At 37.9% G+C, this 16,001-nt stretch overlaps 6 protein-coding genes and 1 non-coding gene across 8 annotated transcripts in view; 4 read left to right on the forward strand and 3 right to left on the reverse strand.

Moving 5' to 3' along the window:
* Positions 1–1,487: 1,487 nt before the first annotated feature.
* On the forward strand, positions 1,488–3,579 carry LOC104825521 (protein Iojap-related, mitochondrial). Its single transcript, XM_010557865.1, has 4 exons — positions 1,488–1,886; positions 2,247–2,334; positions 2,522–2,622; positions 3,387–3,579. Exons 1-4 carry the CDS (start codon positions 1,560–1,562, stop codon positions 3,453–3,455), a joined length of 585 nt encoding a protein of 194 aa, XP_010556167.1. The 5' UTR covers positions 1,488–1,559; the 3' UTR covers positions 3,456–3,579.
* A 339-nt stretch (positions 3,580–3,918) lies between these two features.
* LOC104825523 lies at positions 3,919–6,099 on the forward strand. Its single transcript, XM_010557868.2, has 3 exons — positions 3,919–4,003; positions 4,419–4,812; positions 5,212–6,099. Exons 2-3 carry the CDS (start codon positions 4,479–4,481, stop codon positions 5,907–5,909), a joined length of 1,032 nt encoding a protein of 343 aa, XP_010556170.1. The 5' UTR covers positions 3,919–4,003; positions 4,419–4,478; the 3' UTR covers positions 5,910–6,099.
* A 20-nt stretch (positions 6,100–6,119) lies between these two features.
* On the reverse strand, positions 6,120–8,639 carry LOC104825522 (probable galacturonosyltransferase 10). The gene is made up of 2 exons (XM_010557867.2): positions 7,979–8,639; positions 6,120–7,776 (listed from the first exon to the last, which is right to left on the reverse strand). Exons 1-2 carry the CDS (start codon positions 8,117–8,119, stop codon positions 6,319–6,321), a joined length of 1,599 nt encoding a protein of 532 aa, XP_010556169.1. The 5' UTR covers positions 8,120–8,639; the 3' UTR covers positions 6,120–6,318.
* Positions 8,640–8,903: 264 nt separating this feature from the next.
* On the reverse strand, positions 8,904–8,977 carry TRNAV-AAC. Its single transcript has one exon. It is a non-coding gene; the product is annotated as a tRNA-Val (tRNA).
* A 1,877-nt stretch (positions 8,978–10,854) lies between these two features.
* LOC104825524 lies at positions 10,855–12,048 on the forward strand. The gene is made up of 3 exons (XM_010557869.2): positions 10,855–11,003; positions 11,404–11,492; positions 11,665–12,048. Exons 1-3 carry the CDS (start codon positions 10,974–10,976, stop codon positions 11,810–11,812), a joined length of 267 nt encoding a protein of 88 aa, XP_010556171.1. The 5' UTR covers positions 10,855–10,973; the 3' UTR covers positions 11,813–12,048.
* An 846-nt stretch (positions 12,049–12,894) lies between these two features.
* On the forward strand, positions 12,895–13,579 carry LOC104825525. Its single transcript, XM_010557870.1, has one exon. It carries the CDS (start codon positions 12,977–12,979, stop codon positions 13,151–13,153), a length of 177 nt encoding a protein of 58 aa, XP_010556172.1. The 5' UTR covers positions 12,895–12,976; the 3' UTR covers positions 13,154–13,579.
* A 140-nt stretch (positions 13,580–13,719) lies between these two features.
* LOC104825526 (signal recognition particle subunit SRP72) overlaps positions 13,720–16,001 on the reverse strand; it is a 3,187-nt gene continuing 905 nt past the window's right edge. Inside the window, exons 4-7 of one of the 2 annotated variants that reach the window (XM_010557872.1) lie at positions 15,671–15,987; positions 15,374–15,470; positions 14,999–15,280; positions 13,720–14,918 (exon numbers count right to left, since the gene is read on the reverse strand). In XM_010557872.1, coding sequence (XP_010556174.1) covers positions 13,920–14,918; positions 14,999–15,280; positions 15,374–15,470; positions 15,671–15,987 — 1,695 coding nt within the window. In that variant the 3' untranslated portion in view covers positions 13,720–13,919. The remainder of the gene's footprint in view (positions 14,919–14,998; positions 15,281–15,373; positions 15,471–15,670; positions 15,988–16,001) is intronic. The other variant, XM_010557873.1, reaches the window with a different exon arrangement.

Genomic DNA, 16,001 nt, shown 5'->3' on the forward strand with positions numbered 1-16,001 from the left:
TTAATTGGCTGAAGCATCTCCATTGGCGTTTCCACGATCAACCTCGTCAGATAATTATAATCACAATAATAACAATAATAATATATATTAATTAACAACATTAATCATAATTATAATCCCCTAATTAAGAAAGCTTTTTGGGACTAATTACAGTTGGAAGCTGACTAAACATTGTTGTTCGGTGGCTCGCTTGAGTTTATTGTAGCTACTATACTATTTGCAATTATTGGCTATTGATTACTAAGATTAGGTTACTAGTAGCCTTCAAAACTACAATTATTGTATATAATATTTGTTTTTTTTCCTTACAAAAAAATAGTAATATGATTTTTTATATGATTATTATATACCAAAAAAAATTCAAACAAATTCAATTGTAAGAAAAAAAATGTTTTTACTATTTTATGTCAAAATTAAACTGAAATTATTGATTATTAAACACCTAATATATCTAATGAATTTTGTTTCTTCTAAATGAATAAATCGGATATGGTAGACCATGTATGAGATCGCTATCTTCATTGAAATACATAGTTCATCCATAGTGTTTGATATTTATTTATTTATTTAAAATATGAGATAAAATCGTGACAAAAAAAGTTATTGTTGTATAAACATTTTCGATTTCAATACATTTTTAGAAGTTTTGATAAAAAAAATTAATAGAATAAAACTATAAATCTTTTGAAGTCAAAACTATGTATTTCTCATGCAATATTAAATCAAAACAAAAAAGTTCTACAATAATATTCATGGAAATTTTGAAATTTAAGGAAAGATTATTAGAGGTTTTAATATTTGAGGATGTGATGATGACACATCAGCATCACATAAGAATAAGCATATAATGGGATAATCGCAGAGGGAGGGTGAGAGGTCCATTTCCTTTCTCAGCTCTTCGCATTATTTTCCATAATAAAATAATATATATATATATATATATGTTATAAAATTTATTTGCATTTTTATTTTTCTTTCTTCATTCCCTATTACTTTTTTATGATGGACCCGCTCTATTGTTATGGAATCTAATCGTCTAAAATTTTTTAACCATATTTTTTTACAAAACTTTTTTTTTAAAAACCGAATCTAACTAAACTAAATTTAAAAAAAAAAAACATAATCACCCATTTTTTTTAAAAAATTTAAAATTATTTTAATAAAAATCGACTAATCAAATCGAAATAAAAATATAATATAATAACCGATTAATATATATTTTTATAAAATCGAAAAAATGGAATTATTCTCAAACCTAATACGAAAGGTTACCGAATATCAAACTTTTATCCCTAATTGAAAGGAAAGAAAAGACCTAATTTCACAATGTTTCCTCTCTTCGATTTTTATATAAATTAAATGGATCCAAAGCAAATAACAATAATCTAAATTTATTAAACGGTTGTAATATTTATAAATCCAAAAAACCATTTAAATTTAAACCAAATATAAAAATGATGGAAAATTTCTTTAAAAATCAAACATTTTTATCTGAACCGAACTGCAATGGAATTTCCGTGAGTTAAATCTGCATTTTCTGCACGGCGCCGCTCAAGCTCATGTTGGCCGCCCTCCGATCTCGATCTTCTTCCTCTCTCTCCTCAATCTTCTTGTCACCACCGTCTCGTCTCGATCTACCATGGAAGCTAGGGTTTTCAGGTCTCACTCGCATCTCCGCTTCCTCGTTTTCTTCTCAAGTCGGCTCGCGTGACGTCACGGAGGTCCTGACGCTGCCTGAAGTGGAGAAGATTCTATCCGACGTGAAAGCCGACAATGTGACCGTGATTCCGATGCAGAATCGGTGTAACTGGGCCGATTTCATGGTGGTCGCCACCGGGAGATCCACTTGGCACGTTAAGAACATCGCTCAGGCTCTAATCCACAAGGTCGTCTCATTTCCTCTTTAAATTTCCGGCTTTACTTTCAAATTTTCCTGCTGGAAGGTCCTTTTCTCGACTGGATTTTAGGTTTAGCTTTAAGCTGTCTGATATTGGAATAATCGAAACAAGCATATGAGATGCACTCCGTCTGGGAATAGATTGTGCAGAATGAATGTCATGCTTGATCAGTGAGAAATTTTTGCTGTATCTTATTGTGGGCACTGATTAACTCGCATCAATTTCTTTGAGTAGAACTGTTACTTCGTCATGGTTTACAGATAAGAAAAGGCCATTAACGATCACGAAAGGAAGCAGATAAAGGAGTGATTTTGATTTCTTACACGGTCTAGGGTTGTTGATGAACAGGTTAAGCAAAAGCAGAAAGGAGCCAAGCAATTAGTGCTGCCTAGTGTGGAGGGGCAAGAAGGAGGGAAATGGATTGTCATCGACTCGGGTTCGTGTTATCTTGTCGCTATTGTATTGTATCCGGATTACTCTTGTTTCTTGTTGTTGATTCCATATACTATATATACCGTCTTGATTCTTGCTTCTTAGCTACCATTTTCAAGACTGTCTTGAGTGGATACAATCTCTGAGGATTATGTTTTTTTTTTTCTGGGCTGAGATGTTCTTCTGTGCAGGAAAAGTGGTAGTCCATGCTCTTGACGAGAAGGCGAGGGATTATTTCGATTTGGAGAACATTTGGACTGCTGAAGAATCTAAAGAGGAGCACCCTGTCCAGGTAGGTATACTTTTTGTGGATAGGAGGGAAGGGGAAGGGTTCCTTAGACAATGAATGGTCCAGTTCAATATGGATGATGACATTGTTTGCTGCTTAATATTAAATGATTGTGTATGTGTTAGAACCCGAAAAGGGATTCTAACGGGAAAATGGTGCCGATACTAGGGAGACCAGCTGATTCGACGGCATTTATCTTAGGAATGTCACCTCCCACATTGATCAAACCCTTGATGAGCTTATTCATCAATAGAAAAACCCTCGTATAGAGGTACATATCAGCCATATAATGGCTGTCAAGCTTCCCTTTTCTCAATTCCAACACATAATCAATTAGGTCCAATTCCCTATTTTTCTAATTCCTCTTGAATCCTTACACAGTAGGCAAATTGGATCTCTTCTATTTGGGATTTGGTAGAAAAATCTTGTGCTCTGTGTGTTATGAAATATGTATATATATATATATATATGCAAATTGGGCCTCCTTTGTAGTGTGAGAGATGTAGATTGGATTCTTCAGCAGTGACAGTGAGTGAATGGGTCTGTGTACTTGTCCTCCTCCACATAGCCACACATTGTTTTCTTGCCACCGGAAAATTCCTGGTTTTTTAGGGTTCATGAGATGATATTTGCTTCAAGAGTTATGATAATATATATATAGTTTACGAGAGTATAGGAAACCGAAGCTTGTATGTATATGTCCCCCTATGTGAGTATGGCATTTTTTGGCGATTTCAGTAATTATTTCCATTTTCCAATTGTTGCAGGAACTGGGAAAAGCTTTCGTGAAGGTCCGCCCAAAGAACAACTCCAAAAAGCCATGTCTCAAAGTGTGAAACATTATCATCCTAAATCTGTTGTTATGTATCATAAAGTACCATTTCAATCTACTTTGATAAATGGCGGCACTCTCCATCTCATGTCTACTAATAAATAATATCGGCATTCTTCCTTCTTGTCTTTTTATCCTCAATTCAGATAATGAAAATGAATATATATATATATATATACTAATACTGCTTTTGTAGCTTACTCTATGTAAATAGCAAATTGCGGTGAGATTTTGGTTTGGGTTTGGTTATATTAGATTTCGTTTAATTTGATTTTTATATTGAATTTGGTTCCTTTCGATTTGAATTTAGTTTTTATTGCTAAAATATTTACTTTTTATAAAAAAATTCGATTTGGTTCGAGTAGATTTAAATTCGGTTTTTTTGGTTTTTAAAAAAATTACATTTAAATAAAATTGAATTTGGTTATTTTGATATAATATTAACCAAATTCCCCTTAAAAAAAAAAAAAAAAAAAATCATCGTCATCCTCAGCTTCGTTTCTGCACCAGCTGGTCGGTCGTTCTTATTCTTCGCTTCATTTTTGGTTGGAACCGCTCAGTTACCATTGAAGTGCAGAACGGCTCCCTTCTCTATCAGACGGGCATCCACATTGGTATAACCTAACCCGAGTATGTGCCATGATGGGTCGAGTGCCTCGGTTAACCCGTAAAAGGTCAAAAGTCCGGGAGGTAAGGTCCCGAGTTTCCATAGAGTACGGTCCACGTTCTTTTCTTGCCAGTAGTGATATATCCCGGTGACGTTCCTCTTCCTCCACTCGACTAAATCAAAGACGTTCATCCCAAATGCCCATCCACAAGCGTCCGGATCGAAATGCGCTCGTATCAACGGGTGCGAATAGTTCAAATACTTATGGTACCTGTGGAAAGTTTCCATGCATGTCTCGACGGCCCCATTGACATTTCCGTTTAAATCAATCGAAAAGAGAGAGGAAAGATCCTTCTGAACCCGCTCTTGGTCCACTTTCTTGATCGATCAACGGATTCGACGGAGCTATCTCGCGTTTCCATGGTCACTATCGTCGCAGGGTCGAGCTTCGTCGCCTCAAAATCCGCCGGAAAACTGGCCGTCCGGGATTTATGTCATGTCCGGCGATGGGCTCCTGTTCGTTTTCTCAGATTCTCTCGTATTCCTTCTTCTTCAGTGTCATTCAGTGGCGGAGCAACAGTTCTCCGTTTCGGATTACGTAGCACGCTTCGGGCGGAGAAAGGGGATGAACGGAGCGAAGGTATAACCGAGGAGGCGGAGAGATTGGCGAGAGGAGAGAGCACGATGCCTGATCGGTTTAGATATTTGACCAAAGAAGCTCCTGATCCTCCCGTTCGGTGGCCTTGGTTCGTTGGTATGTCTCTCGTAACTCCTACATTAGGTTTTGATTGCATTTTGACTCTACCTTGGTTGAATTCTCTGTTAAAGCCATCGAATTCGGATGAATTTTTTTTGCTAAATGTTGAGGGAAAATGTTTTCCAGTTTAGGGTTCATCAGGGTCTTTCGTTTCCTCTGTTTGTGAGCTTATTGAACATAAGATTTCGCGAAGTAAGCAGTTGTCTGAACTGAATTTCTTTCCGAGCCCAGAAGCAAATTTATGACAGAGACCACTCTTCCAAGATTTTAGGAGGATAGAACTAGAAGTAACACTGACTATATTGTTTCTTGGATTTGCATTTACACCTTTGCCTGCCATGGATGCTACTCTTCTTTCTCAAGTATGCAGTCTAATGTCATGGTTTGCTCATGCAGCACTTGCGTTTCTTGTTTATTCATGGAGAGCCGTCTTGTTTGAACTGTCCAACTGGAGAAAAGCTTCTCTCGCTATACTCAGATTCCTCGGAGACATTCTGAAACTTGGACTGGCCCTTGTCTTCCACTTCATCGGCGATCCCATCACCTCCCTCATCTATTTCGTGGAGACTGCAATATACAGTATCCGGGCTTTCTACTCTGGCATTGTGGCTTACACCCCTATCAGAGAGTTAACCACCGTTATTCTTCTCGCGTCATCGGTCCTTGCCATAGGTGAAGCCGTCGCTCCCAACTCTATCAGCAGCCAGCCTTACGTTCTCACACTTGCGGGCCTGATTGGGTATGCAGCCGTCCAGAGCTACATCTCCGAGCCATTCTTCTGGACTCTCTTACTGGCTCTGTATGGCTTCTCACGTTTGATCAAGAAGCGAAACAATGTCACCTCTGCCCTTCCATCCGTGGCTGTTCTTGCGGCAGTAGGAGAGCCATGGGTGCGAGCCATTGCCATGACTGGGTATCTGGCTCTGGCCATGTATCACAACTCGAAAAGACTCTTGGACGGGAAGCGAGAGAAAGAGGGCTCAACAAGCGGTAGGAATGTTCCAGTCCCGTTGTTGGCTGCTGCCTTAGCCATTGGCATCCGTCTTGCTGCGAACTGGGCCGGATACAGACACTTGACATGGATGATAGTATGATGGCTGAAGCTTGGTCTGTTCATGTGAAGCTGATGTGTCTTGTCTCATTGTCTTATTTGTCAGATTTAGAACTCGTTTAGTTGCAGGAGATGGCTTCTGTTTGTGCCAATGTTCATGAACAAAGTGAAAGTCCAATTTTGATGAAAAATCATGGATTAGTGTTGGTTAACCAATGAATTACTTTGCATATCTTTTCTAAATGTCATCACAGAATATGGAAGAACAATCTTATAATAAAAACTTTCTGCTCTCTGCTATTCTGTAGGTACTGTAGAAACCACATTGAGAAGATACAGTGAGCAAACTGAGCTTCATCATACAAAACTCTTGCAAGAAAGCATATCTCTTTTCGCCTAAGATTTGTCTCTGCGTAGAAAAACTAGAGAAGTTGCTTCACTTCGGCCTAATATCAATGGAAATTGCACTGTTGCATGAAAGGGTGACTGTAATCGACGAATTTCTCCCATAAAGGTTTGTACTTTTCTATCCCAATCTTCAGCCATGGTTTCGAGTTACCATTGAAGTGCAGAACGGCTCCCTTCTCTATCAGACGGGCATCCACATTGGTATAACCTAACCCGAGTATGTGCCATGATGGGTCGAGTGCCTCGGTTAACCCGTAAAAGGTCAAAAGTCCGGGAGGTAAGGTCCCGAGTTTCCATAGAGTACGGTCCACGTTCTTTTCTTGCCAGTAGTGATATATCCCGGTGACGTTCCTCTTCCTCCACTCGACTAAATCAAAGACGTTCATCCCAAATGCCCATCCACAAGCGTCCGGATCGAAATGCGCTCGTATCAACGGGTGCGAATAGTTCAAATACTTATGGTACCTGTGGAAAGTTTCCATGCATGTCTCGACGGCCCCATTGACATTTCCGTTTAAATCAATCGAAAAGAGAGAGGAAAGATCCTTCTGAACCACAACATCATCGTCGAGAAAGACCACTTTCTTCAGAGCAGGGAACACTTCGGGGATGTAAAACCTGAGATGGTTGAGCATGGAGAGATACTTAGGGTTTCTGAATTTTATCGGTGTCCGCCCATCATCGTTGTGTCCGGAGAAGTAGTAGCTCTGTGTTTCAGAATCTTGAAGCTGCTTCAGGACCGGAACATATGAAGCATTCAACCATCTGAAATCCTCAAACTTTTGAACTTCCACTGTTACTCCTCTGAGGTTGTCCATGTTCATGGCGAACCAGGCTTTCATCGCAGCATAGTTTATCTCATCGGTCACAAGATGGAACACAACCTTTTCAGGGCTTTTGGAATTCAGGGCAGTGGAATTGACCACAACTGAAGTAGCAATGATGTTGTCGGAGAATACACAGAAATGGTAGAGACTATTGTCCTTGAGCTTTGATTCCACGTAGCTTCTTTCCCTCAGCTTTCTCTGTAAGCCCGTGTTTCCAAACCATTCAGTGGTAAGCCGGACACCGAGACAGTAGAGACTTTTGGGCACTTCCTCGGCAGCGATTTGTCCATATTTGGAACTCTTCTCACTGACAGAACTCATCTGTTCTTCAAGTGTCTGAATTGAGGCTTTCAGTCTCATTATCATGGTTGCACTGTCATAATGGAGCTGCTGGGCTTGGTACAACAGAACTGCCATGTCTCGGATTGTAGATTCCGACTCCAACACCGTTAATGGAGTCCGTCTAGTCGCAGCATTGGACAAAAGCAACTGTGAGTTTCGGATCTGGGCACTGAGATCCCAAGCAAATTGAAGGTTTTTGCTTTCTTTGGCAATCACGACAAAGGCTTTGGCAAGAGCTATCTGGTCGTTCACTTGCCGGGAAACTGATGTCGGGCTTAGCATTTCCTCCGTCATGTTCAGCCCTTCTGCATATTTCTCATGCCGGTAACGTCTCTGCAGGAAAAAAGTGATGAAAGGTTTCAAATTTCACATAAAATGAAACACGGAAACTTGATGCAGATCCGAAGGACTTGGGATTCAGATCTGGGCAAAGTGAAACCCTACAAACTACGCAGCAGAATTCTGGATTAGGGTTTCCATCTAAAACAGCTCTCGAAGTTTTCTTAGTTAACAGGGGAAAGAGAATTGAGATTACCTTAGGAATAGAGGGTCTGGATTCGATCTGACCAGTCTTGCTGAGAATCAATATGAAGAGCATGACTACAATGCCGCAAAGCACCCACCACACTGCATTGGAGATCCTCCTCCGCCCGGGCCTTCCTCCTCTCCTCCTCATTTTCCGATTGTTTACCGAGAAAATCCCAAACCCAGATCTGGTTTCAGGTTGGAGAATCGAAACCCAGATCGGATCAGATTGAAGAGTCCTAAACCCCTAACCCAGGGCCGGAGAATTTCAATCAACTCCAGCTAACAAAGCAGCAGCGTCGAAAGTCGGCCAAATCCGCGATAGCTCCCTCAAGCTCGAGAAAAATAAAAATAAAAACCCACCAAAACTCACGAGAAGTTCAATGGCGACCTCAAATACCCCAAACGGATCAAGCCGCGCGGATCTAGGGACGACTGAGCATGGGGAATCCGATAGATCGAGAGACAGAGAATGATCAAGGAGAGAAGTCTAGACGGATGAAGGGTCTGGGGATTTTTCTCGAGAATCCTACGTTTCCAGAGAAAGTGAGAGAAATGCAAAATTTTCCCGTTGACAGTAGATACTCTCTTTGCGCAATCTCTCTCTCTCTCCCTCGGGCGCTTCACTTGCCCAGTTGTCTCACTCTCTCTCCACCAATAATTTTCTCTCTCGATCCTTTCTATTTCCGTTAAGAGAAAAAAAAAAAAAAAAGGTATACAGTATGATTAGTTTTTTTCCTGGTCTCATATTATTAGGGGAAAAACATTTGGGCCATAGATTTTATGGCCCATTTCAAAATTTATTTGGGTCATAAACAAGAACTAGGCCTCCTCTATTTTCATATGCGAAATTAACGATACTGATCATTTAATATTAACTATATAAAATAAAATACGTTCGTATGTTATTAAAATTAAAATAACAAAAATGAAATTGGCGTCGCCCGGATTCGAACCGGAGACCTTCAGTGTGTTAGACTGACGTGATAACCAACTACACCACGACACCTGTTATAGCAAATAAAGCCTTAATTAGAATGCCAAACTATTCCTTTCTTCAATATTATTATTAAAAGAAAATACTATAGATAACATATATCTGTGGTACTTGCATATTAATCCAATACATATATTTGGTTTTGATGTAGTTATTATATTAGAATTCTACTAAAACATATTGTATAAATATCACAAAGACAGGCACGTATTGTTTATATTCCCGAATAATTTTAAAATCGATATATCTATTTGAATATAAATAGAATTAAAATAAAATAAAGTCAAATAATTCGTTCTATCCTTGAATCAATTCAATATTTCATTATTTTTCATTTCCCTTCGAATCTCTTTAGATAAGTCTAGATTAAATAACAGAAAATTTACTACATCAAAATTTATAATCGAATATTCTATTATTATATCCAAGATCATATCCATAGATAATAAATACGAAATATTTTATTATTATATTGGCATCTATAGAACCCTTTTTTTTTTTGTTAACTGCATCCATAGAAACTTGCACGTTTCTGCCTTTCTGGACCCATTTTCATTATTTTTTTTTGTATTAATCAAAATCCCAAGTTAGAAACCTTCGTGAATTGAGTTTTCAGAACTAAAAATATATAGGGTAATCGCCAAAAAAACTCTGTACTTTTCTCAGGTCAACGAAAAAACTCTATATTTTTTTATTATTAATTAAACTCTATATTATAAAATCACGTACTTTTTAGACATTCATCGAAAATCTCCCGTGAATACCAACTCAAACAAAAATGATGATGTGACAATGACATGACATGAACACTTCATCATAATTATGTTACATCATCATTTCAAACAAAATTTAAATTAAATTAATATATATACATACAAATTCACACATACATACATATATATATATATTAAATATAAAATTACTTATAACTAATAAAAAAATATATGCATATCTACAATATATATATTATAAATTATATTATAAATAATATATATATATATATGCATATTATTTTTTAATATATATATATTAGTAATATATGTATATGTTGTATACCTAATATATATACATATACATATTATTTTTAATATATATTATATGTATATATGTTAGTTATAATTATTTGTATTTTAATATATATAATGTATGTATATAAAATTAATTATAATTACTTTTATTTTAATATATATATATACATTAGTTATAATATGCATATATATTGTAGTTATGTGTATATATATTTTATTAATTATAAATAATTTTATTTTTAATATATATATATATATATGTAGAAATTTGTGTGTATATATATTGATTTAAATAAATAATTTAATTTAAATTTTGTTTGAAATGATGATGTGGCATAAGTATGATGGTATGTTCATGCTATATCATTGACACATCATCATTTTTGTTTGAATTGGTATTCGCGGGGATTTTCGGTGAATGTTTAAAAAGTACAGGGTTTTATGGATTAATCATACCAAATACAGAGTTTAATTGGTAATAAAAAAAGTACAGAGTTTTTTGGTTGATCTAGAAAAAGTAAAGTTTTTTTTTTTTTGCTATTATCTCAAATATATATAATCATTTGCCAAAAAAGGGATTATTTTTTTTATATATAATCATATTTAGAAACAAAATTAATGGTCAATCACCATTAACCCTTTTCGGCCTCTAAACTAGAGACGCCGCCAACCCAACACCGACCACGATTGGACCCGTCAGATTCGTCTAATCGCTGACGTGTCTCGTTCCGAACCGTTCGATATCCGAATAGAGAAGAAAAAAACGACACGCAGTCTTCGTAGGGTTTTTAAGAATTGCAAGTCAAAACGCCGTCCAACTTCACAGCTGTATAAATAGGACTTCCCCTACGTCTGTTTTTCCCATTGCCTCGTCGTCTTCGTTCCTTGTTCTTCACGTTTTCTTGGAGAACAAGGTCCATCGCTTTTTTTTTTTCCTTTTTTGGGGGGCGATCGTTTTTTCCAAGCTTGTTGATTCAGCCATGACTGCTTCAAGATGGATCAGGCCTGAGGTACTAATCTCATTTCATCTTCTTGCGGTTTTCTGCGATAAATCTGCGTTACATCGATTTTGTTCTTCGTTCAAATTGCTGAATTCGATTGATCTATGTTTTTATGTGTAAAACTTGTTGAGAAACTTCAGATCTACGATCCGGTTATCCAACGGTTGCCGCGGTTTTCTAGATTCGTCATGGGATTTAGGGTTTTTATGTCTGATTCGAGTTTCTGAATTGCTCTTCGTTTGGATCTGGAATCTGAGTTCACGCATCTGTTTCACCGGAACAACTATTTCTCATATATCTAAACAAGCGTTTTCGATTTCCGATTCGTCGGATTGATATTGATCGGAAATTTGAACTGTTTGAATGGAGTCACATGTTTTGAACGGTTTTCATTTTTGGTTGCGTTTAGGTGTATCCACTTTTCGCCTCTGTTGGTGTAGCTGTTGGCATCTGCGGAATGCAGCTTGTTAGGAACATCTGCTCTAATCCTGAAGTCAGGTAAGCTTCAATGAAAATTCGAAACATTACAATCGCTCGAAATCGAATTTTATACTCAATCGTTTCAAGATGAGATGCTAATTATCATGTCCTATGCAACATACATCACAATTGTGGAAATCCGTATGTATGAGATTCAAATCTCTGAGTTGGAATTGGTGGATGGATTCAGGGTGACGAAGGAGAACCGAGCTGCAGGGATACTGGAAAATTTCGAGGAAGGAGAGAAATACAAAGAGCACAGGCTCAGGAAGTTTGTCCGAAGCAAATCTCCAGAGATCATGCCTTCCATCAACAGTTTCTTCTCCGATCCTCAGTGAAGAACACCGAAGGAAAACGGGTCTTGAAGAGAGATAGATCTTTGCTTTCCGCATTTTATTGAATAGAATTGATTCTCCTCCAATGAAGGATGCTTCTCATATTTGTCATTTCTGATTTTGTACTATTTCTTCGAGGCGGTTTGGCTTGCTTCTTCTATATAATGACTTTGCCAAGATCCAATTCTGGATGCAATAATGTAATTGTTTGGACAAAGAAATGACAAACAATTCTGATATATTATTATTATTATTATTATTATTGTTGTTGTTGTTACTACTTAAATTGTATTAAGCAAAATCCAAACTAAATTTATATAATATAAGAAAATAAACGAAAAGCAAAATAAAAACATAACGAAATCAAGTTTGGTTGGCTCAATTGATAAGGGGATATCCATCCATACTGCTTAGTCTTTTTCGCTAGCCCATCGTGTAAGTAATTCTTTAAAACACAAACTTTCCAGATCTATAATCTCTTTGGTACACATATCATTTCGAAAATCATATATATATATAATCGAGAAATCAACGTATACAAAATGTTTATTAAGTCCTCTATCGGATAACCCAACAAAAGATTTAGAAAGTGCATGACTTTGTTTGAATTCACAAAACTTGGATGCTAAACGAAGCAGCCGGCAAAGGCAGGTGGGTAGTAGGTACAAGAACATCTCTCGTAAACCTCCAAAATTTCAGGTGAATGAATGTGAAAGTGAGCCTTTATATTGAAATGGTGGTAATCGTATTCCTGTTTAATAAAAAAAAATCAATTTCCATAAATCTAAATGTCTTGAAAAAAAGCTTTTCAAAATGGAGTATTATCAGTATCACTATACTATGGCTGTTGTTACTGTTTTCAGCAAAATTAGATGAACAAAACCAACCCGGTTAACAGCAAACCGAGATTTTCTGTTTTATTTTTCAGACAAAGACAGATAATTGACTCATTGTCCAAGGAAACAGGAGCCAGCGGCCAGAGAGGATGTAGGAGTTTGTTTACCCAAAATAACCTAACTTAATCCTTTTCAATCAAACAAACAAAAAAAACAGAAAAAAAAATCTAAAAATAAGTATATGAATGAACCTCCCTACAACCCATTGTTTCTCTAAAATCTCTCCATTCAATCAAACCCTAAAAAGAGAAAAAGAAAAAAAAACAGGGAAATGGATTCGGGATTGTCGTGGGCAGATCAATGGGATTACACCAATCCCGACCCGCCTCCTCGTTCGTCGGAGGAGGACGAGAAAAAGAAGAAGAAAGACGGGAGCAAGAGCAAGCTCGGTAAGACCATACTCGGCTTCAAATGGATGAAGGAGCTCCGCAAAAAATCTGATAAATGATCATAGTTGTTATCACATTCATTCATCCTTTTCCATAAGTTGTTTTTTTTTTTGTTTCCATTTCGTTTGGTTCTGTTCGTTGTGGCTATAAGTTTTCGTTCATGCATTTTCTTTAATCGATGATCCTTGTTATCGTTGTTATCGTGATTGAGAAGACATAACAATATAGATTGTAACCAACAGATTGTGGGCGAGTGGTCAAGCTTAAGGTCGGAGCTAATTCCACCTTGAGGTTGAGTGTTCGATTCCTAACTGGTGGGGAGGGAGGTAATTTCTGGATTTATATGATCTATATACAAAGGCTGCTCCCGAGCCGGAGGTTTATCTAGTCAACGCGCCCGAAGGGTAGCATGTAAGATCCTCCGTTATAAAAAAAAAACAATGTAGATTGTCCGAAAGGGAAAAAAAACGTATACATCTTTTATATAGAGATGTTTTTTAAATTATATATTTTTTTAATAGAAAATGCTTTTATTTGTATATTTAAGTACAATGTTTTAATATTTAAATTTTATATTAAAAATATTAATTTAATATTGTTTTTCATAATATAAATAAAAACAATAGAATCGAATCGTTCAACTTTCTGGCTCGGAAGATTTGATCAGAGGAACATGATCACAGTTACCAAAAATATGAAACCTTCTGTTCGAAATATATAAAACTTAATATATCGACGAGAAACTATCCAATAGGAGAATAAAACAAAGCTGGAAATCCAAAAAACTCGAAGTTGATTTTTCCAAAGTTTTCTCTGAAGAAAGGCTCACTTCCTAGACTTCTTCTTCTTCGATGACTTGGAGGAAGATGGCTTAGAATGATCAGCACCTGCGTTCTGGGACGGCGCTTTCGAGCCCGGTCCCGTCGCCTGGTTCGGATTCGAACCTGACGAGGCAGCCTCGTGCTTATCCCTCGCCACAGCGCCCTGAGCTCCTCGGATTTGGGCAGATCTCTTGTCTTTCCTTTTCGGTCTGTAACTTGACCTTTCCCTTTTCGGAAGCCACCTTTCGGGGTCTGGAGGCGGACCTGGGTTTGCCGGGTCGAATCCTTTCGGATACCTCGGTTTTCTCTTTCTCTTTCTCTTCACCTTCTCTTTGTTCTTGACCTCCTCGTGGATCTCTTCTCGTGTAGATGATGTTCCTTCCACGGGTTTTGCCCCGGAGGTTTTCTCTAGGTTATCCACGTCGACAGCCTTCAAACCGGGTAATGGTTTTAGCTGCTTCTCGTAAGTTTCAGCTTTGTTAACGTCGACACGAGCAAGCGTTGTCACCAGACCAACCAGAGAATCGATGCTTTTGTGGGTTTTGACAATCTCCTCGTATAAAAGCGAAGCCTCGGCTTCTTGGCCATGCCTGAGCTTGAAGGAAGCAGCCTCTGGCATTATCACACTAAGCTTATTGTCATCCTCGGTCATTGCATTCGACCACCACTTGATCGCTGAGTCAAAAACAGCGGCTGCACCGTTTGGGTCGCCAGCTCGTTCTTTGAGGGCGACAATGGTGGCAACAGTGGCGGGCATGTGCTGGATTTCCGGTATCTTGGACAGTGACTCTGCTGCAACAAGAGGACGGTTGGCTGAAGCCGAGATTTGAGCCCTGGCCAAGAGAACCACCTTAGACTTTTCGGGAAACTTTTCAGCATACTGTCCTAAAAGTTCTTCAGCTTTTGCGGCCTTATTCTCTCTGACGAAAACAGCAGCTTGAAGCAATACCGGCAGAACACTCTCAGGAAACAGGCCTGGCAGTGCGGCAACAAGTTCTCGAGCCTGAGGGAAAGGATTTTTTTATTAGTGAATCGGCATACGAACAATACAGAGGATAAACTATATTCAAGTGGGAGGAGGACCTGATCCATCTTATTTGCATGAAGAAGAAGAAGGACTCTATTGGCATATATTGTCTCTTTATGCTTCTGTGAAAGCTTTACGTCAAGTGCATGAGAAAGCTGAAAGTTTTGGGAGTCATTTTCTTTGAGCCGATCAAACTTCCGCAGGCTGTCAGAAACATCTTTCGGGGCTTTCAAAGCAACGAGGTTGTTCACCGCAACAGCAAGCGATGATTCATCAGCGAGATTTCGGTTAATAGTATCAGTGTAAGAGTCAACGGCTTCTTGCTTTTGTCCAAGGATCTGATGGAACAGAGTTTTGTTACTAGCAATTTAAATTACGAAAGCAAAAGATTAACACCAAAAAAAAAAAAAGAGAAGCAAAAGATTTTACACCTGCTGAACATATGCTAGCTGGACAGAAATTGGGGCAAGCTCAATCTCAATATCATCATCAGCAAAGTTGTCATCAGTAAGTGTTTCTTGACCGATTCTGCAGAAAAGCAACACTAGCATCAGCATTATGAGAATATTCTACATGGTTCAGTAAATCAACAACGAAATAGAGTATTTAAATGCTCAAGGATGCAGATCCAAAAGAAAAAAAACTCATAATCATGTTAGAGATAAGGACATTTTTCTAAAAGAATTGTAACCCCAGTTTCTTAGAACACGAATCAAGATTAAGTATACCTTCTTGCAGCCAGTAATAGTTGTTCTGCATCCCCATACTTATTGTTTTCAATCAACGAACAAGCGGTATTATAAGCCAACTCGAAACTGCTAGTTGCTTTGATCCTCATAGACTCCAATGCTCTTTGCACTTCGGAAGGTCTTCCAGCTGAAACCAAGCTAGCGACGAGATTGATTTCCAAAGTCTCGATCTTTGACTTTTGAAGATTCTGGTATATATCCACACAGGCATCTAATTTCCCCAGCCGATACAGAATCTGCGCCTCCAACAAGGAAGTTGCAGAATCCTTCTCTTGTTTCTTCAAACAAGATAGAGCATCGTCTAACTTGT

This window comes from Tarenaya hassleriana, unplaced genomic scaffold (assembly GCF_000463585.1).
Source record: "Tarenaya hassleriana unplaced genomic scaffold, ASM46358v1 Cleome47, whole genome shotgun sequence".
Classification (NCBI taxonomy): domain Eukaryota; kingdom Viridiplantae; phylum Streptophyta; class Magnoliopsida; order Brassicales; family Cleomaceae; genus Tarenaya; species Tarenaya hassleriana.

Excerpts from the sequence above, each read along its gene's own strand:
- LOC104825525 (XM_010557870.1), top strand. The coding sequence starts at position 12,977 with ATGGATTCGGGATTGTCGTGGGCAGATCAATGGGATTACACCAATCCC.
- LOC104825521 (XM_010557865.1), top strand. The coding sequence starts at position 1,560 with ATGTTGGCCGCCCTCCGATCTCGATCTTCTTCCTCTCTCTCCTCAATC. Across the intron at positions 1,887-2,246 it reads CTCAGGCTCTAATCCACAAG|GTTAAGCAAAAGCAGAAAGG; the intron begins GTCGTCTCATTT and ends GTTGATGAACAG. Across the intron at positions 2,335-2,521 it reads ATGGATTGTCATCGACTCGG|GAAAAGTGGTAGTCCATGCT; the intron begins GTTCGTGTTATC and ends TCTTCTGTGCAG.
- LOC104825524 (XM_010557869.2), top strand. The coding sequence starts at position 10,974 with ATGACTGCTTCAAGATGGATCAGGCCTGAG. Across the intron at positions 11,004-11,403 it reads CAAGATGGATCAGGCCTGAG|GTGTATCCACTTTTCGCCTC; the intron begins GTACTAATCTCA and ends GGTTGCGTTTAG. Across the intron at positions 11,493-11,664 it reads TGCTCTAATCCTGAAGTCAG|GGTGACGAAGGAGAACCGAG; the intron begins GTAAGCTTCAAT and ends GGATGGATTCAG.
- LOC104825522 (XM_010557867.2), bottom strand. The coding sequence starts at position 8,119 with ATGAGGAGGAGAGGAGGAAGGCCCGGGCGGAGGAGGATCTCCAATGCA. Across the intron at positions 7,777-7,978 it reads CCAGACCCTCTATTCCTAAG|AGACGTTACCGGCATGAGAA; the intron begins GTAATCTCAATT and ends TTTTTCCTGCAG.
- LOC104825523 (XM_010557868.2), top strand. The coding sequence starts at position 4,479 with ATGGTCACTATCGTCGCAGGGTCGAGCTTCGTCGCCTCAAAATCCGCC. Across the intron at positions 4,813-5,211 it reads TCGGTGGCCTTGGTTCGTTG|CACTTGCGTTTCTTGTTTAT; the intron begins GTATGTCTCTCG and ends TTGCTCATGCAG.